The sequence below is a fragment of the Rhyacophila brunnea genome, unplaced genomic scaffold (genome assembly GCF_057557595.1).
Source record: "Rhyacophila brunnea isolate RB1 unplaced genomic scaffold, BYU_Rbru_1.0 scaffold_19, whole genome shotgun sequence".
Lineage (NCBI taxonomy): Eukaryota > Metazoa > Arthropoda > Insecta > Trichoptera > Rhyacophilidae > Rhyacophila > Rhyacophila brunnea.
In genome coordinates this window covers 38,879,263-38,905,715 of record NW_028232848.1, presented here as the reverse complement: position 1 = coordinate 38,905,715, position 26,453 = coordinate 38,879,263, and the positions used below count along the sequence as shown (strand labels likewise).

Below are 26,453 nucleotides of genomic sequence, written 5' to 3'. Positions count from 1 at the left end.
ACGGGACTTCAGGGATTATGCCGTAACTAGCCTTCGGCAGCTTTTAGCGGCTCTCGCGGTGTAGTGCGTAAGGCGGCGGTCTTTCATCTGGGAGCTCGGGTTCGATCCCGGTGAGGACACAATATATTTATGTGATTTTCTCAAAGCCTGGGTGTTTATGATTGTTTCATTTACACTACTAACTGTTAAAACTACACTACTGTCATTGGGCCTCTAGGCCTGTAGTGTAGTGTTAAAAAAATAATATAAGTATGTATATAATATATAAGCAGGTACGGCACACAGTAATGATATAATATAAGGAGTATAAAATAGTCCTGATTTTAGCAACCGGTTCTCGCGAGCCATTCAGAGACAACACTGCATACGAAATAGTAAATTTCAATCAGATAGCGTTGAAATCTGTCATCCGTTCGAAAAAAACTAGACAAAACATTGATATCGCGCACGCATACATACGTAATATTATTGTATTGTATTGTTATAGTCGGGTAGGTACTTTACCTTTCCGCTAAAATTGATCTGTACCCGTTTCATGGCACTATTAGGTGCTGGCGCTTTGCAGAAAAATCTCATTTGGATATTCAGTCAGTTTTGTGTTGGCTTTGGATCATACAGCACTCATTATTATATTTTCGCGATCATTTATAATTGATAGTTTTGACGTATGGACGTTGCATAACTTTTTAAGGATTGGACGAATTGTATTAAAGGGGTAAGTTTTCTTGGCCTATAGTTTTATTGTAAAGTAAGTGTTTTTGCCAGAACACATTTTGTCTTTTTCAGCGGTACTGATTACACTAAGTGTTATTTAGTGTTTTCTGCCAGGACAAAAATGCAGAATATTTTAAAGCCATTGTCATAGTTTTAGGGTAAAATTTTAGTAGGTAAAATTATCTAGCTATTTTTATAAAAAAAAATGAGATAGATACTGCATAGTATATTCTTAGCGTAGCGTAGAGATTATAAGTAGGTACATGTGTAAATAATGACAAGTAGAAGACATATTAATAAAGGGAATTTCAGAATAACTATCATTGGTGGAAAAGTAGCATAGTTAGAGTCATCACCATCAGTCTGCATCAATACACTGCTGGATGAAGCCCTCTCCAAGCTGATTCCACTTCTCTCGGTCCTGTGCGTTTCGTTGCCACGTACTTCCGCACTACTTAACCATTTCATCGATCCAAGTATACTTTGCGGACGTTTTGTACCTCTTGGGTACCACTGGATAACTGAATATTGCCGCGGTAAAGTGACAGAAGGACTAATTCAATCAATTTATAATTTATATGCATCATAGGTAGATCCTTAGTTTAAAACTTAATTTCACAATGATGTAAAAATCGAAGTTATTCAGTTGCAGTATTGAGGTAACAATTCTCAAGTAAAACAATATCAAAAGAAGTCAATTTCTATATGAAATCATGTCATATAATTTCATCACAAATAGGATCTTAAAAATATTGATTTTTGAATTTTGATTTCGATTTTTTTATAAATTGTTTTAGGTGTCTAAAATGACATTGACAATGGGAATATATCATTGGAGTGAAGATAATAATAATTCATAATTCTTAGAGTAGGTAGTTGCAAAGGGGAATTCCTATAAATTAACGGAAATTAATATTTTATTTCCATAACTTACCAAAGAAACTCGATGACATCGTTAAAACGAAACCAAAAAAGAAACGTTTGTCCAAAGAATCGATTTTGATCGCATAACCCTAATAGTAATAATGTAAATTAACTTTTATAAACCTACATAACTACTTGGATAATATTTTTTGTGAATGTGTATAATAGTGCAGATATATACGAATGATTACAAAGCAGGCATTCAGAGGTCAGATGGGTTCAAATCGAGATTATATCATTTCAAACGAGTCCGAGTTTGATTCAATTGCTTGTAAAATTCTACTACATCACCATATTATAATAATGTACGAAAAAAATGGTTTTTTTGTTTAGTGAATAATATTACTAATTTTCATTTTTTTAAGTTTTATTGAGTGGCGAGTACGATGTTTAGAGCAGTTGTGGAAAATATTCTAGCATAACCTAATACTTAGCTGAACTAGTAAGTAATCGCGTGGTTTGGCGGGTAAATTATTTTAAGTGCCGTCTGATTTTGAACCGCATCCAATTTCATTAATTTCAATTTAATTGTTTTTAACAAAGTATTATTGGAAGGATAATTCAATGTATTGGTAGATTATTTGTGTCACCTTTTGAATACCTGTTTTATAAAGATTATTCAGTTGAAAATGTCCCTCTGAGGCGAACGCAACCGGTCCAGATTTATTTATCAAAAGTGGAATAAGAACTAATTTTTTTTTGTGTTTTATTAAATTAAACTAAAAATACTATGTCTGATAAACTCGGAAGAGAATATAATAATATCATTATCCGTTCTGCCTGTACCATGTACCTACAGCCCACGAACAATTATTAAAAATTGGTTAAATAATTGGCCTCACTGATAAAAAAAAACTGTCCACCATTACTAGATATGCAGTAGGTATCTATACTTACAATAATCAAATCAATAATCAACAATAATCAAAAATCAACGCGAAAGGATTTTTGGTGGCACGCCTCGAAAATGACGATATAATATATTCAAAATTTCAATACTTTAAAAACTGTACCGTAATATTTACATAAAAACACTTCCATGTTTAAATATATTTTGCAGCCTGACATTAAAGACAGTTACAAAATTGATAAAGAATATTTTAATTTTTTGAATATTGAGTATGTTGATTTAGAGTTAATCGAATTTAACAATTCTGAAATTTATAAATTAAACTTTAAAACTGCCGGAGATGAAATTATGAAAACGAAGATCTTGACATGATAGCCAAAACGTGGAAGCTCCCACATAGATTTAATTGTATGAAAAAAGTCGCATTCGCTCTTTTAAGTGTTTTCGGTACAACGTACTACTAACTGTGAGCAAACATTCTCAATTATTATGAAATATATTATAAACCCGTATCAAAATCGTTTAACTGAAGAAAATTCGGAAATGTGCATAAAATTTAAAACTTCAAACTATGAACCAAATATTGAGGTTTTAGCATCCAAAATCGAGCCTCAAGAGAGTCACTAATGTTGAAATATTGTAGTTTTATGATGTTTTTTATATAGCGTGTATTATTATAGTCAAATAAAATTGTCTTACAATAGATTTACTAGTTTTATTTCAGTGGCACGCTGAGGGTACTTTGAGGGTTTTAAGGGTTTTGTGGCATGCCAATGCATTTGGGTTGCCGACTATAAAATAACTAAATTAGGGACAGTTTAGTAAGTGATTTATTTTGTTGACCGTATAGTGCAGGATCACATAGACTTTTCGTATACATAATATGCGGAACGCATTCTGACAATTGGAATGGGTTTTAGGGGTCACCAAGATATATAATGTCGATGTTGCCAGGCGATATTGGTGGTCAATTTTTTTTTATTGAGGTTTTAATTTTTTTTCTTATAACCCACCAAAAATTGTTCTGAATTCTTCAATAAAACCAACACCGAATCAGGGATTGATTGAAAATGCAACAATTGTACCATGCCATCGGCATGGTCGTAGAACGGTTCGTCCCATTTGAAAAAATAAAAATAGCGGGTAGTGCAATGTGTTCAAAATTATCGATTCTTAGGATCCTCCTTGGCTTAAATTATTTTATTTAGTAGTATTTTTGTATAGAATCACCCAGATTGGTTTCTTTACTATATCTATGCATATGACATTAGTTTTAGTATTATGGTTAATCCAGAAACAGTGTAGATTGTATATATTGGTAGGTGAATAAATGAAATAACGATAACCACTAACCACACTAAGTACACATTTATTAAAAAAAAGAAACAACATGTCAAGTGTTCAAACTGCTTTAAGTAAAGTATCATGATCACAGTTTTTACAAACACTACTTACACATTTGCACAATGATATAAATGTCAAAGCCGATTTATTATAACTACATGATAATTTACGGCAGTTAGAATTACATTTGCATTGTTAAACTAAATAATTTGTTAGAGGTTCATTCGTGATTAATTGTCTTGGATACAAATTATTTTCTCGTAACTCATAGCCAAGTTGTAGGAAATCAATAGGCTCAAATAGTGGATCAGGTGAGCTTTTCCATAAATAAACTTGTGCTGAAGCATTTAAACATTGTAAATACAATCAATCATATGTGCATATCACTCTTGACAAATTTAAACTAAATCCAATATTTTGGGAAATAAATTTAAGTATATCGAAGTTCATCCGCTGTTGTTTTTTGTTTATAAATAAGTAAGTGCAAACTTTTTCCAGGTCTTGAAACTGCTGTGGTTTCCAACAATCCATTTCATAAAGCTGAAAGTGCATCTTGAACAAAACTCATTAACGAGATGGTTACAGCTTGTTTTTTTGTACCTATTCGACTAGTGGTGTCGCAGCCGGTTAAAGAATGTAATGCTGGCAAAATATTACAAATATTTTTGCCAAGAGATTCAGCTGCCAAATGGCATCCTAAAATACGGGATTTCTTCTGAGATCCCTCAAACCATAATACACGGCAACCAATCGTTGCAAGTTTATTCCAGAAATAAATGCCTAAGATTAAAACATCTGTATCGGGACTGTAATAATCTCCAAATTTTGCATTCTTACAGCATGAAATATATGACATAACATTCTAGAGTCTGCTTCTAAATGATTTTGATTTTAAATCAATGGCGTCAGTGAAAATTGATCCCTTCAATTTAAACCATAGTGTGTGATCGTCAAATCCACCATAAATGTACAGCTCACTTTCTTCGTTGATTTTTGCAAATGTGAGGCATTTTCCAAATAAATTTAAAAAGCTGTAATTTATTTTGAGGGCTCACAAAAAAATCTATGCAATTAATCCACCACATCAAGGGATAATCTCCAAGGCTTACATATTATAAGTATTTACACTGTTTAAGGGCTTCAGCACAAGTTTATTTAAGAAAAAGCTCATCTCATCCACTATTGAGCCTATTGATTTCCTACAACTTGCTATGAGCTATAGCTATGAGTTGCGAAAAAATAATTTGTATCCAAGACAATTAATGACGAATGAACCTCTACCAAATTATTTAGTTAAACCATGCATATGTAATTCTAACTGTCGTACATTATTATGTAGTTATAAGAAATCGGCTTTGACATTTATATCATTGTGAAAATGTGTAAGTAGTGTTTGTAAAAACTGTGATCATGATACTTTACTTAAAGCAGTTTGAACACTTGACTTGTTGTTTCTTTTTTTTAATAAATGTGTACTTAGTGTGGTTAGTGGTTATCGTTATTTCATTTATTCACCTACCAATATATGCAACCTACACTGTTTCTGGATTAACCATAATACTAAAACTAATGTGATATGCATAGATATAGTAAAGAAACCAATCTGGGTGATTCTATACAAAAATGCTAATAAATAAAATAATTTAAGCCAAGGAGGATCCTAAGAATCGATAATTTTGAACACATTGCACAACCCGCTATTTTTATTTTTTCAAATGGGACGAACCGTTCTACGACCATGCCGATGGCATGGTACAATTATTGCATTTTCAATCAATCCCTGATTCAGTGTTGGTTTTATTGAAGAATTCAGAAAATTTTTTGGTGGGTTTTAAGAAAAAAAATTAAAACCTCAATAAAAAAAAATTTGCCACTAATATCGCCTGGCAACATCGACATTATATATCTTGGTGACCCCTAAAACCTATTCCAATTGTCAGAATGCGTTCCGCATATTATGTATACGAGAAGTCTATGGGATCCTGCACTAGTAGGTTCTTTAGTCTTTCACGTCCTTCTATTATGTGCACAAATACATAATCTGAGATTGGATATTTTATTGAGAAAAGCTTCAAGATAAATATTTAGCTTTTGTGAAAAATATCAGTATTTGCGATTTTAGTCATGACCTCCACAAGAATGGAGCTGACAGGGCTCTAGCCTGAGGGGCTAGGCTTAGGGGGGGAAGGGCGGCTTGGCAGGTTGTCCAGGTAAGTGTTGTGTACAGAAGACAAAAGCGACTTTATATATCCAATATTGACTTTTTTGTCCATCTAAAACTATTACTTTATTAGGCGCATTGTATTATCCTTTTGTATCATCATTTAAACTGATTTATTTTATCTTAAATCCTGTACAGCAGTGTTTCTCAATGAAATAGTCGCAGAATATAAATATAAGATTTTTTATGATATCAGATTATTTATTATCATTAGAGGTATTCGGAAATCGTTTTTCGGATAGAAACACTTTCAAAATCCTTCTCGTCAGCTACTCTTAAATTATGTTGAAAAGTATCATTTTCATATATTATTACAAATTATTTATTGCATGAATAAAACTCTAAGTAACATTTAAATGTATGTAGCTGCGCGACCTGTAGGTACGATGTATTCTTACACTGCCCCTATTACAGTAATTGGTAAGCGGCCCACTAAACATTTTGGCCTAGAAGCCCGTGTCAGGATGTGGGGGGCATGCTTTTAGTATTAATATCAATATCACACAATAGATTAATCTTTGTGTTCCAACGCAACTGGTGCGTTTCCCATCAGGTGGCCATTAGATATAATTAGCATGTTATTTAAATGTGGTAATTAAATATTAATTAAAAGGTCCGCAGCGAATTTCTTTTTTTCTCTTTCTTTTGACCATGTCCGATACTAATAGGATGATAATATGGGCCTCCACAGAGTAGAGGTTTTGTATTAACAGATGTTGTTTTTACGAGAAATGGATGTTAGCCACTTGCTCAACCTATTAGGTCCATACTCCGACTCATACGTAAATTGAAAAAACAATATGTGTAAATGTAAGACCCAGGATTCGAACCTGAGACCCACAACGTTATAAGCCGATGCTTAGTATTTACTAAGTCAAAAAAAGTATATTTTGTCGTTGCATTACTACATTTTTCAATCTAAAACAACCATAAAAATTTACTATTGGTAGCAATAGGCCCTGGCCGAATTCAAATTAGCAATACCCGATGCGGGTAGAAGAATAGTTTCCAATAAGGCATATTCTCTCAGCCCGCACAATTTTCATTTGACTAGCATCAAGTAGAGTAGTTTGCGTGCCAAAGTCCTTAAAGAAACCTCGATAGTAAATGCGAGGTATCCATAAAGGCATCTAGGGAAAAAAATAGGTAGGATCTAAAAAATACGTCACACAGGTACACACAGTAATTTTGTTATTAAAATTTGAAAACCTATTTTGATCTCAGAAAGATATTAATACTGCAAATCAATAATTCCATAAATGTATAAATATCGAGGGGAGCATTTTCAGTCTGCTTAATATGGCGACACTTTGCCTTGGGAACGCCACTGGAAAATACTGATATAAAGCTAGACGTGCCATTCGCTTAAAATTATACTACACTAATTAATTATAAAATGGCATACAAAATGAGAGAAACTTAGGTACATGTTAATTTCGTAGATGAGATTTATGTTTTGAGCGCCTTGCAATACCATTGGGTGCAATATTTTTTAGTAACTCATTTGAGCTCGAAGTTATTAAGGACACAATAACCCAATACGTATTATCAAAATTTATTTGTTATGAAAAGTATTTAGCTAAAGTTACCAAAAAACAATAATAATTATTGTTTTCTTGGCTTGGGAAAAAATAAATAATTAACCATCTTCAACATTGGTGTGAGTCGGTAGTAGTTTTTTTAATGAGATTGTGAATCTTTGGGCACGTGTAATTATTGTCTGCTGCAGTCAATTATCTGTTTATGATGTGGCACATCTAAGTAGGTATCCATCACACCAACAAATCAAGTTTATATATTTTAATTTTCTACGATATAAAAAGGTGCAGGGATACAAGCGTAATCCACTATTCATCTTCAAAATCCTCGTAATTAAATTGAACATAATATTATGCTTATTTCACATATCTCAATACGATCAGGACCGGTTTCATCCATTTCAATGGGACATAATCAACTATCTCTTAACTTAATGTTTTCTTTTTTAGCATGCTCCACCAGTAGAGAATATTAATATATTGAAGCGGACAAAACCGCTCAAGACCGTATTCAATTATAAAATGGAATACTTACTTATAATAATTATAATATTGTCAGTATCAGGTAACTCTTCAGTAGGTAGTATTAATAAAATGTGAAATAGATATGTATTTTGATAATATATTATTAAGTTGTGTCACCAGTGTCTGAGTACAACTGCTATAAGTGTCCGAAGTCAGTATAAGCCGGCTCGCACATCTAAGCTCTAACATGTCGAATACGTCGATGTGATGTAATCGCTATTCACAAAACACCCGGTATCTTATGGTTGCAATCATGCGGTATGGGGTGGTAGATTTTTTTATATTATGTATTTTGTGAATGCCAGCAAAATCACATCGACACATAGGTAGCGTGAGTCAGTTTAGGTGTAATGGCCGGTTAAGTATCCTTAGATGTATAATATTATAATATAATATCCTTAAACGCAACAAAAAACGCCGGCATATTATGCCATCTATTAGTCTCGAAAAGTGGCGCCATTTAATTTCTCCAAATTTTTGTTATAACGTTGTAGGTAGAGTTGGGTATTTCCCGAGAAAATCTCAATCTCGAGATTCGGGATTTCCCGAAATGATGAAATTTTGAATTCTCGAGATTCGGGATTTCCAGAAAAGAATTCTCGAGAAATCGGGAAATTAAAAAAAAGCTTGTAAAAATCCTAAAATCTATGTAAGAAGACATACAAAATAGAAGTAGGAAAACAAAAATAATTCAAAACATTACTTATTAAAATAGAATTTCAAAAAACACAGACTGTCAATCGCTGCGTCTGACAATCGCGTACGCTTTTGAGACACAAAATTCCCTGATGTTGCATAAATTGCGCTCATTTTAAGTCTTAATTGTGTTAAATGCCCCGATCAGTCCTTGAACGTTTTGTGAAGAAATCCCGAATCCCGAGAAAAGATTCTCGAGATACGGGATTTCCCGAAATGTTAAAAATTTCAATTCTCGAGATTCGGGATGGAAAATCTCGAAAATTTCTCTAGAATTCCCGTCGGGAAATTCCAGAAACCCAACTCTAGTTGTAGGTACTTGGTAATGATTTAATAAACTATTTTTTTTATTTATCGGATGATTCGTAAGATTTGAGAATGTAACATTCTTTAATTTAACTTACATTATGGCTTAGGTATATGAAAACACTTACTTACTAGAAAAAAATATTTCAAGAAAATGCGACGCCTAGCAGTACCGAACGCGCATCCATAGGATTGACGCCAATGTGCTTTACCAATAATTATTGATGCACGTGTGTCTTATCTAATTACGACGAAATTAACAAGTCGTTTTCACAACTTGAAGTGCCTAACAAATTGTATTCGTTTTTGGCCTTTGGCTTTTGTAGCTGAATCATTTTTTGCGGTATCTAGATTGATTTATACACCCACGGTGGCCGCGCGGCTTAAGCGTTGGACTACAAAGCCGTGGGTCCCAGGTTCGAATCCTGGGTCTGGCAAGTACCCATATTGTTTTTCAATGTGTGTGTGTCAGGGTATGGACCTAATAGGTTGAGCAAGTGGCTGACATCCATTTCTCGTAAAAAACAAAATCTGTCAATACAAACCTCTACTCTGTGGAGGCCCATATGATCCTATTAGGATCGGACATGGTCGAAAGAAAGAAGATCTGAGGTGTTTTCATATTAAGTAGTTACGTTCAATAAAATAATGTTAGGTGCATCCTCAAATCTTGTGAATAATTATTCATTGAATAAAATAATAGTTCATAAGTATTGATTTCTTAAATAGGTATAGGTACATTTTTGATTCATTTATTTTTTTCGATTCCACAAAAAGTACCTCTACCTAACACAAATTTATTAAAACTAAATCATTTTTAACTGTAGTATACTTATAATAAGTTTTGAACTAGGTAGTTATTGTGTGTTTATGTTATATTACACGTCTATCTTTTAGAGCCCTTGTCGATATTATTAATTACAAACATTGATTTATTTTTCAATAAAATCATTTCATATTAAAACAATAAATCTTTTAAGATGAGATAATAATTATATAGGTATAGTGATTAACTCACGGTGTCTATAATACTGTAAGATTAGCCGTTTTATTGATTTAAAATTTAAACTTTTTTAAACTAATTGCCAGGGATTTTGCTATTTTCTTTTCAATATTTTTTTTGAATTTGGGGGCCTCTTGCCACCGTGGGGCCCCACTCATAGTACCTACTGGTAAATCCGCTTCTGTTAAAGTACGTACAACATATTTAATTGAAATTATTAAATCAAAAAATCAAATCATTGATTTTGGCATCTAGCATATCCAAAATTATAGTAGATTATTTATAAGAAAATTCTAAATAAATTCTATGAATACAGTTTCTTGAGAAATTGTGAAAGATTTTCGCGAAATTTTTTACCAAATTAAAATATTCAATCCGTAAGTATAAATAAAAAAAACTTTATGATGACACTCCCATGTTTGATAACGGTGAGCTTGAAAATTGTCAAAATGTCAAAAAAAAAATACAAAATAAAACTAGATATATTTGAGAATTAAATATCAGCATGATCATCGGGTAGAGTCGATCCACTGTCCTCGGTCCCTAATTATTCATTTCCACTGCTTCCCATTCGCCAAAGTCTGGTACCCAATCTCCTGGGTTTTATGGTAGACATGTGGTCGGTCCATCGGTTGTCCACTCACAGAGAGACATGCCCAGCCCATTGCCATTTCACCAGCTTGGCTCCCTCTACCACATTGCACACTGCTACATCTCCCTTGTCGTCTATTTAATTATATTGTGGTCTCTCCGCGTTATGCCCAATATGCACCTTTCCACGCTACGTTATGCTAATCGTAGTTTTTGGATGTATGTATCTTATAATGTTTCGCATGCATACGTGAGCACTAAGATAATACAATGGTTTATTCATTGCAAGAGGGAGACCCTTAAGAAGTATTTGCGCGAGGCCGCTAGGTATAATATTTTCCTCCCCAAAACTAAATGAAAAGGGAGTTGATTATCAGTTTGAAATAATTTTTATGAAAAACTTTTCAAAATGCTTTTCTGCATAGATATATATATTTAATATAGAAGTTCACCGGATATTTTGATTATATTATAACAATACTGCTTACCGAATCAAGAAAATATTTTTCTTGCCTTTTAATTTTAATCAATAGATAAAATGGATGACAGCATTTTACTGGCTTTTTGTACTTACTATAAATATTATCTCCCATGATGCCAATGAGATTATTTTGAACATGTTGTTATGCAATAATTGTTTTGTTGAATTGATTAGGAACATGTTGACTTCAAGTTTAGTAGGTAAGTACTATGCCTACAATATTTTTTGGTTATTTATTTTGATAAAAGAACGTAAAATCATGATTGAATTCAGAATTTTATTGTATTCTGATTTTGGATCTTGTAAATTTGAAGGACGTTCTCGATATGAACACAATGTGAAGATGAACACGCTCGTACAATATTCGCACGTACCAACATTATAACAAGAAATCAAAATGTGATGCAAATGACTGTACATTTCCTTTGAATATTTTTTTCTCGTAACTTCTATGATTATGTCAGTTGTTTAGACAGCAGAAGACAAGTGCCTACAATATTATTCAATTATTGAATACAAGGATGGTAAACAGGCCAAGGTATCACATTACTATGAAGCTTCTCTATTGTTTATTAAGATTTAGACATGTTCTTGTTTTAGGAAAACAATGCCGAGTGATGTTAATTCATTTCACTATTAGGAAAATATTGTTTCGTAAACGGTAAACTTAGATACTGCATTCTGTAGTACATAGGTACTTTACACTCGTTGTAATAGAGCGTGGCGATCAAAATGGTAGTTGCCAATAATGACGTACCTACTCATCCTTAGTTCATTTCATAATGGTGAGGTTAGCTATAAATAATACGCAAAAATCTAAATTCACGAGGTGTTTCAAAATTCTTCTCTTGTCTTTAGTACGTGTATTTTATCGGTCACGTTCCAGAGTACGGAAGTGAGGCAATGATATTTTTTTCCATTACGACACGTATATAACGAAGTGAGCGGCGGCTGTGCAGTGTACCTATATGGCGGGTAGAGATGGGGATTCATCTTGTTTGAGACTTTCACGGACTCGTCTTAGTCTTAGCTAATCGGATTCCTTTTGGCATTCTTAGAGCGACGTTTGCATTCATACACCTACACTACACTTCATCATAACCAGTGTTGCCATGTCTACTGAAATTTCAGTAGATCAACTGATATTTTTTGCCAATATACTGAATTTTTGATTTTTTTTCGAAATTCAAGTAATCTACTGATATTTATGTTTCTCCGTAATTGTAAATTAACTGATGATTCTTTTAATAATAAACTTGAAATGATTTACGCATGACCTTTTTTGATGTTATACACTTCTAAAGCATTGTAACTCTACCGAAGAGCACCATTTTACCCATTAATATCATCATTGTTTACAATAAATTAATATTATTAGTTATTGTTATTCTTATTAGTTTTAAATCATATCTAATAAACCACATTTTTCAAAATCTACTGATATTTTATGAAATCTATTGAATTTTTTGTCAAAATCTACTAAAATTTTAAATTTTGACTTGGCAACACTGGGTTGATCGCATAGTCAGTGTTGCCATGTCTACTGAAATTTCAGTAGATCTACTGTACTTTGTCGTTTTTGCGACCCGGGTTTTGCCTTTCGGCTTCTTCATGCACTATTGGTTATATTATATTTTCTCAGAATTGTTTTCAAATTATGTAGGTACATGTTCATTAAAATATTATGTTATTAATTATTTTCTCTGTTAATACTTAATGAAAATACTATTTATTATACTTCTTAGAAATGACAATACTTAAATTAGGTTAGGTAGTTATATTTTATTTACGTGCTTGTTGTGTACCTAACGGACATAATTTCGGTTGGCTTGAAATCAGACTAATTGAACACATTGGTACCTTAGGCTGAAACTGTTTTATTTATGGTATAATAGTATAAGTACATTTAAGTGCTTGTTATTTTTAGTAGCTAATGATAAAAATATTCTAAATCAGTTTACGATAACTGTCTTTACTTTTGACCGTTTTACTTCAGAAATGTCCATTGCACAAGGGCAATCAAAAATCTTTGTTTCTATTTTATGTCGAAGTAAGCGAATTTAATTGTTTAGGTGAAGTTAATTGGTAACTAGATCATACGCGCCATTATGAAACATTCAACCGTCAATACGGAATGAATTATCAGGTCCGTGGCCGTTGGTGAAGAACACCAAAAGTCAAACACAGGTACGGTCATTGATGATCAATATATAGTAATGAATGTCATAATTTACCGTGTAGATAATTGCACGTCCGGGCAGAATCAGAAGCTTATTCAAAAAAAAAAAATAGTACCTACCTTCTCACTGCGATATTGAAGAAAATTTATGGTTACAAAATAGCTATTTTTGTAGATTGTCTGTGTCACCACAAATGACGCTTGACAACATGGATTGGTGTATCTTTCTTATAATTATTAATTAATTAAATTAACCAATTACATTTAAACCGGTTATTTATGAATAGTGCAGTACAGTCTTTCAATCTCTTTGGCAGTAACCATAAACTAAATAATGAAATAATAAAGACATTTTAGAATGGAAATATTACTTTTTCTTTTTGTACGTGGTTGATAGATATTATTATCGTCCGCGATGGTAAATTTTCACCGACCATAAAATTGTTTAGCCTGGATGGTTAAAATATGGAATTTATTTTCAAATAGGTACGTCAATACCTTCTTCAATACATAATAGTTAAATTCTAATGGATTTTAGTTTTGTACTAAGTATTCCATTTGAGTCGTTTTTTAAATTCTTATTCCACCAAAACCTTCGGTCGACAGTATGTATTAATGTTATAAATAACATAATCGTCACTTATTATCTATTTTCATGTTGGAAAATTAGGTTTATTTCTGTTATTTAAAATTTTTTCCAGGAAATTGTTGTTCCTTTTATAAAACATCATGTACGTGTCTATGATATAATGTACCTAAAGCATATCGAATTTGATGGCTGCGATAATCTATTGACCTCTCCATTCGTCATCCAAGCCATCGGCAAGTTCGTGTGACAGAAATAATTATATACGCGGTGTAATTTCGTCGCTATTTTTTCGACAAAGGACGCATGTGTGAAATCCCGCGCATAACTGTCAATAAATGTATATTATTTTATACGTCACTCGCTAAGGTACCTTCGCGTACGTTCACGTTATATTATTTTCACAGCGTTATTGCGAACAGGCCGCGTCAATTGTGCGCGGTTGCGTGATTCGGCCATTTCGAAAAAAGAACTTCCGTTCTTTTCTGTCGGACTTCCGGTTCGCGCGCTTTTTTTAGCCAGCGCCGCCGATCACAACGGGTCATTGGTCAAACCACGGCCGCAGGAATTTATTTTTGTCTAGGAACAGGTTATCATCAGCCACTATGTTGGGACACATTTCATTCCATTAACCAGACTAAATTATGAACTAATTTCATTTCTGCAGTGTGGTGTTAGTAGTAATTTTGATACATATTTTATAAAGGATTATTGGATGAATAATCTCATAAATCATTTTCTTACCATTAAAATGAAATAATCTTTAATTTAAATTGTACCTAGTATCCATGGGTACTTACCAATTAAAGAGTAATTCCATTTTAAAAAAGGGTTTTCACTATAATATGTGATTGACGTTAAATATGAAATAGGCAGGTAGTATCTTGAAAAGAGAAATTGATTTTTTTATATATTGTACTTATCTATATGCTTATCAAACTCTCAAAATTCTTCTACTTCCTGACGCTTTAACCTTCTCCGGTATCTATCCGGGTTTGTTTAAAGCTGCTTCCCTCCAGTAATTCTCGTATTTAAATTATGTATATTTCAAGTCGTCGCAAACGTGATATAATCGGTTAATACCGAGTTTATGCCTCTGCCAATAACAATGGTTGTCTTTATAATATTATTAATCCTTATTAAGTCATGGAAAATAAGTAAACGTAGAAAACTCAGATCATGACGGTCTATTTTATCGTCTTTTCCTTTTTACGGTTTCAGACTCAGTACACTGTACAGCAGTGGCGAAGGGTGGAGGCAGGCTGTAGGGATTTAACATAAATAGGGCACACTAAACTTTAGTCATACTTATTTGCTTTCATTGAACTAAGAATAATTTTTAAAATTCAGTTAAACCCTGCCTAAGCTGAACCATATTAGTTTAGGTATGATATGGGCGATCCGACAAAAATAGTGCACACCTTTTTAGTCATACTTATTTGTTTTCGTTGAATTAAGAATAGGTACACAATATTACAGGTGGTGTTGGTTAGTTTTTTAATCATTAAGCCCTGCCTATATCAAACCATAATCGATAACAAATATTCTTCTATTTATAAAATACCTATCTAAAATTATGGTTTAATGGCAAAATTTTAAATATTTCATGGATAAACGAAAATTTTTTGACTATTATCTACAATGGCTTGGATTAGGCAGGGTTCAACTGAATTTTAAAAATTAACAAATACTACCTACACATTGTAGTCTTAGTTCAATGAAAACAAATCAGTATGATTACTTTGTTTTCCCACCACCACCCGTCATGTATTTACAGCCGTAGATATGCACGGCCGCCTTCCATGACACTATAAACGTGTCTGAAAGAAGTGATTTTAAGTGCCCATTCAGTCCCGAAACGGAGCCGCACGGGATAAGTTAAGTGTGCATTATTTATGCCTACCTCCACTCTTCGCCACTGCTGTACAGCCTTCCATCATAAAAATGTACTGTCTAGTGAGTTCGAAATGTCGTTAAAGCATGTTTAAGACATACAGTGATAAACTAATAACGAGGTAAACTTAATATATTTTCAAGATACAAAGTAACTCAGGCTATTCTTTAAAAAGATGTTCATTTCAGAATTATTTATCAATGTGTATCTTGTTTACAGTAAATTAACACTCCAGAATAGTCGTACTTAGGTACTTAGGTACCTATCGTTAAGGTAAAGATGAATGTGACAATGAGATTTGAGCTTATATATTATAATTATAGTAACCGACAATTTATTTAATTGTGAAAATCTGACGAAATAAATTTGTTAAGATAGTCGACAGTATTAAAACAAAAACGAAATTGGAAAACTTTCAGGTAAATGTATAGGTATAAGTTTTAAAAGTACGATTATAAAATAGATACTTAGGTACACTGTTACTAATTGAAAAAATTCTAAGCATATCGGCCTTGGGTAAGGATTTTTAACCTTTTCCGTGGGAAAATAACGTTTTATTATTTAAGCTATAAAATGTTCAGATTTTAGAAAGAATTTTACAAATGATATGCCGGAAAACTAGTTGTAATGAACACGGAAAGCCATGATTCTAATCAAACTTTTATAATGTAAATAGGTGTCAAATTCGTATTCTACTATTGTGTGTCTCAAGGTTGTAAGATAATGATGCTCATAAATGCGCTGAATTCCCATAAAAAATAATGAAATATTTCGAATATAATGTATTTAATTCTGATTCATTTCATTTTGGAGATAAAAACTGCATAATATGTAATAGGTATAATAATTTTTTCCTTTACCTATCTATTTTATTGAAATCCAGTCAAATTGAATTTAATGTTAATATATCCAATACAATTTCGAGACAATAATAATACCCGGTATAGGTATATATAATATGATTATTATAGACCAAGTTAGTGTTTAACAGGGCATTATGCATAATGTTCGGGGTAAACGATAAAATAGGTACTTGTCTAGATATTAATTTATTTTCAGACTGCACATGTACCTACCTAAGAAAGAAATTATATAAAATAATACAAAGCACACAGAAGAAGAATAATAAAATATAAGTCAGGTATTTTTTTAAACCATGGTCGATTTTAAGAAGTTCATAATATGGACCTCCACATCGTGGAAGTATTTACAGATTTTTGTTTTTACGAGAAACGGATGTCAGCCACTTGCTTAACCTATTAGGCAAATTCTCTGGGTCCAAACACCCACTGAAAAACAACATGCAAGGCCCGGGATTAGTACCCGGAACACCCACGACATTATAGCCCGACACGTTATTGCCACTGTGACTGGATGCGACTGGCCGAATACTTAATCATAAAACAAAATGCAAACTATCTAAAAAAGAAAAAGTGTAGTATAATATAATCAGCAAATATTATAAAAAACAAGTTGAGTAGGTTTAAAAAAAATCATAATGCGGTGGTCGAGTGCCTGAACGGGAGCTATTTAACATGCCAACAGAAGAACTATTCGAAAGAAAATTAATCCTCGGTATTAAAGGATGAATAAAAAAATCAACGTGAAACAGGTTACAATTTTATCGTCTGTTTAGTGGGGACATGGAAAAGATTTTTATTTATTTTTTTCACTTATTATTTTGACATAAATACTAAGTAGGTACTTATTATTTTCTTGTACATTAGTCGTTAAATAAAGGAATATATTATTATCTTATTTTTTTACGTATATGTATATATTTAGCAGTACATTATTTGTTTATATGAAGCATACTGTTTTCTTCAACCAAAGTAATTAAGTCGAAGATGTTGTAGAAAACCGTTGGCTTAAGTACAATGTATTTTTATTTATAATATAATGGGTTATCAAATAAGAGACATAAATATGAACTTTTCTCTCAATAAGTTGAGTCACGAGCTGTATGGCATGTTGCACTATCAATACCTACTATCATGTTGGAACCACATACCGTCCAGATCAACATCTAATTCTTGCCATAAAAAAATCAGTAATCATGTTTCTCTATCGTTCTCCATTAACAGTAATTATATTATAATTAGCAGCATTGCCTTTTTTGTTTTCAAAAAAATGCGATCCAATTATACCTACAGACCATAAACCACTTATAATTGTTAACATTTTTAGATGTAAAGGTGTTTCAAGAATAGCATGTGGGGGTTTTCATTATTCCAAAATGTGACAATTTATTGTATTTATTCCCGAAACCATTTAACCAAAAATGAGCTTCATCGCTGAAGACGATTTTTTCATGAAATAATGGATCTGTTTCAAGTTGCTCTAAAGCCCAACCAGCAAAATTTCGATGCACCAAATGGTCATTCGGTTTAAATTCTTTTGTTAACTGTATTTTATACTCTTTCAAATGCAAATTTTTATGAAGAATATTCCATTTAGTGCCATAAAAAAAGTCCAACCTCTTGAGAGCGATGTGTAATTAGAGTTGGGTATTTCCCGAGAAAATCTCAATCTCGAGATTCGGGATTTCCCGAAATGATGAAACTTTGAATTCTCGAGATTCGGGATTTCCAGAAAAGAATTCTCGAGATATCGAGGAATTTAAAAAAAACTGTAAAAATCCTAAAATCAGTGTAAAAACAGACAAATTCCAAAAAAATATGTTTTTTTTATTTATGTAAGAAGACAAACAAAATAGAAATAGGAAAACAAAAATATTTCAAAACATAACTTATTAAAATGGAATTTCAAAAAACACAGACTGTCAACCGCTGCGTTTGACAATCGCGTACGCTTTTGATACATAAAATTCCATGATGTTGCAAAAATTGCGCTTATTTTGAGTCGACGTTGGCTTAATTGCGCTAAATGCCTCGATCAGTCTTTGAACGTTTTGTGTTTTCTGTCCACTTTTTTCATATAGAAAATTGTTTTTTCAATTAATATTTGATAATAAAGAAATCCCTAATCCCAAGAAAAGATTCTCGAAATCCGGAATTTCCCGAAATGTTAAAAATTTTAATTCTCGAGATTCGGGATTGAAAATCTCAAAAAATTCTCGAGAATTCCCGTCGGGAAATTCCAGAAACCCAAATCTATGTGTAATTAATTTTTATAGATTTTCATCGACACTTCGATTCACATCATCGATATTTTCTGCAGTTGACGGGTTGGATTCTTAACATCACAAACATTATCAATTGACTCGAATTTTCCAATTAAATTAGGAATAGTAAGATAAGAATAGTAGATGCCCAAAACGTATTTCGAATAGATTCATTATTGTTAAAAATCTATTGTACTAATTTGATAAGCCTATTGAAACAATGTACCTACCTATATACTATATAGTAGTTAACTGATAATGGAAATAGAATTTAATAGTTTAGGAATAAAAGTTGAGTTGATAATTGAAAATATTTGGCAAAACCGCCCTGTCAAAATATCAAGTTAAAGAATATTTACCACTTTTCGTGTGCATTGTGCATACTCGCTTTTAATCGCTCAGTTGACAAATAAAATATTGCATCAGGTTATTATTGAAGCTATTAAAAAAATCCGAAACCCAGAAAGCCCAAAGCCGCCGAAACTGTTTTCTTAGATTGTTTGTTATGCCTCGATTACATTGAGCTACTTTACAAGCTGCTTGTTGGCGAATTTAAAAGCGGGCGAGTCAGCTAGTGCGATCGTGATGACACACAGAACTTTCCACTCACTCAGAAGCCATAATCTAGCGACTATTTTGACTGGACGTATTTAGTTTTTTTTTACCGGGAGGTCGCCACTATCGCTCTACTGCGCAGACGCCGACCGGCCCATACGCCAGCGAGTAGCGTATAAAAGTAGCCCGGCTTTCAACTTTTCTCGGTAGATTGTTTACAATCTGCATGTTAGCTTGTTCGATGATGACACTGGGCGAGTTTACAAGAAGCTTATAAAGTAGCTCAATGTCATCGAGCTTTTAGTTCTCTATTTTCTATGTGATTAATTCATATTTTGTACAGAAATATAACCACAATGCGACGGACAAATTAAAGTTTTAATTTAAGCGTAAGCTTGGGTGAAAATGTCCCGTTATATTGGTTTCAAACTCCACATGTTGTATGTATGTAAAGCGAGCAATGTGAAATTAATGTTATTTTAATAATCATTTCATGAAATGATAAAATCAATGAGTGAATCAGTTTTATAATTTTATGTAGAAATTTTTAACAATAATACTGTACCTATGTACCGTAGTAGCAAACATATTATTATTACTTTGTAATTTTCCGAAAAATAGTAAATATACCATTTTTTTTTACGAAAAATGGATGTTATCCACTTGTTTCGTTATAAATAGGTCGTTACTCTGGTTTCAAACACACACTGAAAAATAATATGTAAATTTTTCCAGACTCGGGATTCGAACTCGGGACCTTTGACATTATAAGCTAATGCGTTAATCGCTCCACATCGTAAACTAAAATCGATTGAAAATAATAATGTTATGTTCAAATAATCCTACTCACCGGGCGACTATGTGAGTTTTGAATATTGACTTGGGCAATGTGATTTAAATTTATACGTTTGTTATATATTATATTTTGTTAAATTCTATAGGTTGACATATTAGTTGATAGGTATTTCGGTTGATACACCATTATCAAGACTAAAAAGACAAACGAATTGTATCTGGTTAAGTATGTAATCAGACGATGAAGACGAGAGACGGAATCTTTCATTACATTAACTCCAGCAACCATTCAAGAATAGTACCCTGAATATTTAGTATTTTGAAACCGTTTTCACTTGATTAACCTTAACAAGTTGGGTATATAAAAGAATTTTTTACAATTCAAATTAAACACTTGTCTAAATAACACATGACGCGTAGGTTCATGAAAGTTGGACCGAATTCTTCATATTATCATGTAGGTAGATCACAGTTTCACATAGGGGTCACATAGTGTTGTCTGGTGGGGGGGAGGCTACTAACTTAATTATAAAATATTGATTATGGTGCAAACATCAGTACCTAGGTACCTATCAAAATAATATTACCTACTATCGACTATGAACTTTCTTTTCTTTCTTTTCTACGATACAACTTTTAAAAAAAAGATAAAGTGAATTTTTCAGAATTAAATAAATCTAAAGAACACATAACTATTCTCAAGAATTATCCACTTAATATACGGATTGCCACCCTATGTATCCCTATGGCCTATATATTATTGTCAATATCATTTTGGCTATTTTTATTATTTGTTCGATTAAGCCTGAGGAGCAGGATGTGACATAGACATTGTTAAATGATGTCTAAACCTATTGTTATTTTTAATTACTGATTAATCTTAATATTGAATAATAAACATTAAGTGGGTATCATCGCTTCTTGAAGTAATGTTTTTTTCGCCTCGTTTTTAAAGATGTGAGAATAGTGTTTAATTAAGTTAAATCAATGATTATTGCGGAAGCCAACTTTTCTAATTAATTGTGATTTAATTTATGAAAAAATAATTATGTGAATTAAGCAAGTAGGCATATTGTGTATTCTGGACAATAATCACAAATATGCTGCGTTAAGAGTTTAGATTTTTTTATTTTGATAATTGGGCCCTCGATTAAAATGATGTATTATTACGTGTTTTGATTGTTCTATTGTGCCTGAGTAAACGCCTATGAAGATTTTTTGTAAAATGTAATTATTACAATAACGATGTTTACCGATGATTATTAATGTGACGAGTAATTTTGTCTACCAGTTAACTTTGATTGGACAACGATAGGGCAGCATTGGGCAGAAATAACCAATACTTTAGGAGCATAATAATTATACAATGATATAATGCAAATGCAAAGTTGATGAAATCTCGATGAAATGTAAAAAGGTTTTTTGTTACTTGGAACGGTTCTCAGTCAGCCGCCTAACCCATTGAGTATTTTTTCAAGATCAAGCGTGTAGGTATTGTAAAAAAATGAAATATACTGACGACAGAGAATATAAAATTAATGGGAACTGGCTTAGTCTGCAGGGTATGGCAGCACTTTTGAAGCGGGGTTCGTTTTATTTTCTTAGGCCATAAAACTAAGGGACTCTAAGCATACCGACTGTCTACAAACATTAAATGCACATTATGTCTACGTGGGAAAATTTAATACATATTATGAGATAGACGTAACCATTGAAAATAACGTATTCTTTAACACGCGTTTAAGTTTATACCATATTTTTCCACACTCGAGATCTGAATCCTATTATACCACACCCAGTAGGGTAGGCCATTTCACATAAATTTAATGTTTTCTAAGAGACGATATGTTAATATTTTAAATACCACATTAGCGTGTTATGAGCAAAATTGCTGATTTTTTTAGTAATATTCAGCTTATTGGCAAACATTGATTACATCATAAAATAAAGGATGTTGTTGAAACTCCCTTGGCTTATATCGTTTTGAAAAACCTCATACATATATTATTAAAATTTCAACTCAGTACGACCCTGTTAGTGCGGAAAATTCCCAGCCTAGATAACGACCAATCGGCTGCTATGTAACGCACTTTCCCACGTCCTTCTAAAAAGTGGCGGGCCTTTTGAATGTGGAATTTCGAACATAGCACAGTTTTGGCGATTTTATCAGATCTATTTGAATATCGCTAGCAGTGGCGTTCGGAGTCGAGGGTCAGATAAGAACGTCGTTAAATGAAAACATATTAATAATTACAGTCGAACTCGGTTATTACGATCACAGAAATAGCGAGATCTCAGATGTAATGAGGAAACGTTCGTTGACATTTTAGTTTATGATTTTCTCCATACATTTATTCACTCGTTTTTAAAACGAGCTACTTATCGGGTATACAGTATACCGAGCAAAAATATCGTCAAAATTTTTCTCAAAACTGTTATGTGTCGATCGTTTAAAAACAACATTTTCGACCCTAAGCAATAACATCCGACCAGGCAGGATGCCGCCAGGATCGGATTACGTTTATGATGCTAGTTAAGTGTCTAAGTATCCAATTGAAAAAGTATCCACGCATATGGTTGAAATTGCATGTAAAAAATCACAGCTTTGTGAAGTCAGTAGGTACCTACCAGCGTTCATTACAATAAACAACTTCTTTTGTAGTTTATGAATGCCATGCTTATTTCGGGGATTTTATATTATTATGTTATATGTTATATAATATGCTTAAATAGAATGTGTCGCGAAAAATGTTATAAACCGATATAACGAGTAATGGTTATAACGCGCAAATTCAGTCGGTCCCATCTTCCTCGACTGTATTTATAATATTTACATTTGGAAAATTAAATGTAAATATATATTTAATAATACAAAATTTAACTTAACCAGTCTCATATATAAGGAGTGTGCAGTGCATGAGAGCGGGCAAAAATCCGTATATTTAAATGTTTAAAAGTCAGTGAACATTCCTTCAATAATAAATAACAATAAACTGCCATACATCGATTACATAAAAAATTTACCAAACGCAACAAGATGTTTTAGTGTAGTTTTTTTATCGTAATTAATAACATGTTTAAAATAAAAGGTTTCACGTAGAAATATTACTGAGTCAATTTTTACCACTCCCTAGTAGCGAAAGGTGGAGGTAGGCTGTTAAGATCCTTCATAAATAGTGCACATTAAATTTTATTAGTCAGACGTATTTGTTTTTATTGAACTAAGACTACAATTTACATATAGTGTTGGTTAGTTTTTAAAATCAATAATTATACCCTGCCTAAACCAAACCATAATAGTTTTGGTATATTTGGGCGATACGATAAAATTGTGCACACTTTTTCATTCATACTTATTTGTGTTCTTTGGATTAAGAATACATATTCCACATATTGTTGGTTCATTTTTTAAGCCTAAACTATATAATATTATTCTATCTATAAAATATCCAAAGTTATATATTATGATTTAATTACATAATTTTAGATGTTTTAAAGATATGTACGTATTTTTTGATTATTATCATTATGGCTTGGTAGGGTACCCTTTGTAGGGTTTAATTTCATTTTAAAAACTAACCAACGCCATCTGTAAATTGTAGTCGTATTTCAATGAAAACAAAAACGTATGACTGACAAAGTTTATTGTGCATTATTTATGACGGATATTGACAGCCTACCTTCACCCTTCGCCACTGCATAAATATTTTCATTTCCAAATATCTATCGCAATATAATTTATAATATTGTTAGCGTACAGAAAATTACAAACGTATTGTGATACCTATCTGTGAAAATAAATTATTTGATCGATTTTCTCGGTCGCCGAGTGCTTCATGTATTTAAACGGAGATGCAGGGTGGTTTTTAGGGGTTGTCATTATTGATTAGGGGTTGTCATTATTGATTCTAAAAAATGACTTATGAAAGCCAAAACTAATACATTTATTTTCTTTTTACAGGTATCATTGATTAATCAAAATGCGGAGCTTCTGGGCAAGTATAGCAATAGCTATATATTTCATCCACGTGGCAGGTGGTTTACAAATTAAGCAGGATCATTTTCTTACCCCACAAAACCAAAATCCACATAACGTGGAAGAAAAATTTGAGCAGGTATTTATCATATAAACGTTATTTTATTGCCTTTAATTGAACCAAATTATACTTGATATTATAATCACCTTAAGTAAAATTAGTACATTTTTTCCTATTTCCAATGTTTACTTCCAAAGTTATTAATTTAGTTTTCACCAGAGAAAACGTTTCTTAGTTTGAAGAGTTATGTATTAATAATTTATTTTAACACTAAATGGAAAAATTCACTACAATATAGATTAACTATATCTAATACATAAATCAACTCTGAATTATTAATTATGAAAAATGTAAGAAAAACCTTTACTTATTTGAAATAAATTCGAGTAAAAGTTTGTTTTCAAATCGAGTGGATTTTTATTAAATAATGTGAGAAAGTATATACATTTAACATAAAGAATAATGTACTGGAGAGGTTGTATATGGCATGCATTTTATTTTACAGATTAATAGACATAAGAGAGATTTAACAGGAAATAGTTTGCATGAATTCACTGCGAACGAGTATATATTAAAAAATGTCAAGTATCCCTTGAAACGAGAAGTCAGTAATCTGAATGAAAATGATTTATCGTCTGAACCGAAAATCGCTTCACCTGAAATACTATCAAGAAGTAAGAGAGAAATAATTGTCGAAGAAAATGGTAAAAATGGTGATCAGAAACCCATAGACGTCGATATAACTCAAACAGTGGACAATGTAAAACAGTGGATACCTCAACCTAGCCTTTCTGAAGATGAATTAACTAGTGATATAAAAGTGCCAGCTCCTCCAGCTAATACAGAACAACTTCTCGACAGGCAAATTGGAAGAGAAGCACGCGGTGCTACCAAAGACCAATGGATCAAATTGCCATACTTGGCTAGACCGCTAGAAAATGAACAACTTTCAACATCATTATCAAATTCTGACGATGTCAATCACAGAATGCCAAGAGTCAACTTTGTCACGCAAAACAAAGGAGGTCTGGATACAGCAGAGAGCAGACATCAAAGAGAATCAATTCCGAGAGGAATTTATAGATCTTCTGACTTAAGGACAGACTTCTATCCTAGAGACGGACGAGCGAGGAGCTTGGATTATTCGTCGTATTCTAGACAAAGTTATTCCTATCCTGATGAGTATTATAACAGGCGTCGAGGTGCATACGACGATTTAGGATACTACGACGATTATTATTATGACCAGAGAAGATTACCAAATTATGACAGATACGATTATAGAAATACCGCGAGAAGGCGCGACTATAGCGATTACAGGCGCCCTTATGACAGATACGACGTGAACGATGGATACTATGACAAATACGACAAACCGAGAAGAATTATTTATTATGCCAATTTACCTGATGTCGTTCGGTCACCTCCTAATGTATACAGGTACAGCTCTAATCCTTACAGTCGGTACGATGACGATAGGTACAGCCGAGATTACAGATACGATAATTACAGGGGCAATTCATATCCGAGATATCCTTACAGTCCTTTAAAGAAGTCAGAGAACGAAGGTCCTAGAGACCTTTCAGCATCTGGAACCACAAATAAAGAAAAGGCTGCGGAGGCTTTGAAACGACAGCAAGAGCAGCAAAAGAAGAACGAGGATTCCAATCGAGGAAGAGACGGAAATCTCAACAGTCACCAATACCCGATTAATCTTTCGACAAATTTAAATGTTAACGACAACTCCAAAGTTCCCCACCAGAATATTTACCATGATTTGACAAGGATGGACAGCGATCTGCATCGTTACGACCATCCGTCTTTCCAGGCCGCGATTGACGATCCGTATGTCAGTCGACATGATTGATTGTCACGTCGCGAATGCTAGTTTTCTAACGGTCGCATTCGGTTAATTATGATTTTGTAATTATTTTGAAACAACTGCCTATCATTTTATTTTAGAGCACGTCACGTTCAAAGAAATAAAAAAATGTGATTATTGAATTTTAGTTATATCTATCATTATGTATGAATCCAATAACTAATTTACTTTGAAATAATAATAATGCTTCATTTGTCAGTTATGTATA

At 32.6% G+C, this 26,453-nt stretch overlaps 1 protein-coding gene across 1 annotated transcript; it reads left to right on the top strand.

Annotated features, from left to right (window-relative positions):
* The first annotated feature begins 590 nt into the window (after positions 1-590).
* On the top strand, positions 591-26,339 carry LOC147072997 (uncharacterized). Its single transcript, XM_085946143.1, has 3 exons — positions 591-715; positions 24,288-24,441; positions 24,869-26,339. The coding sequence occupies exons 2-3, from the start codon at positions 24,307-24,309 to the stop codon at positions 26,228-26,230; spliced, it is 1,497 nt and encodes a 498-aa protein (XP_085802269.1). The 5' UTR covers positions 591-715; positions 24,288-24,306; the 3' UTR covers positions 26,231-26,339.
* The last annotated feature ends 114 nt before the right edge of the window (positions 26,340-26,453 follow it).

What these genes read in the sequence shown, in the direction of transcription:
- LOC147072997 (XM_085946143.1), top strand. Translation starts at nt 24,307, where the DNA reads ATGCGGAGCTTCTGGGCAAGTATAGCAATAGCTATATATTTCATCCAC. An exon ending in TGGAAGAAAAATTTGAGCAG is followed by an intron (nt 24,442 to 24,868) that starts GTATTTATCATA and finishes TTTATTTTACAG; the next exon opens with ATTAATAGACATAAGAGAGA.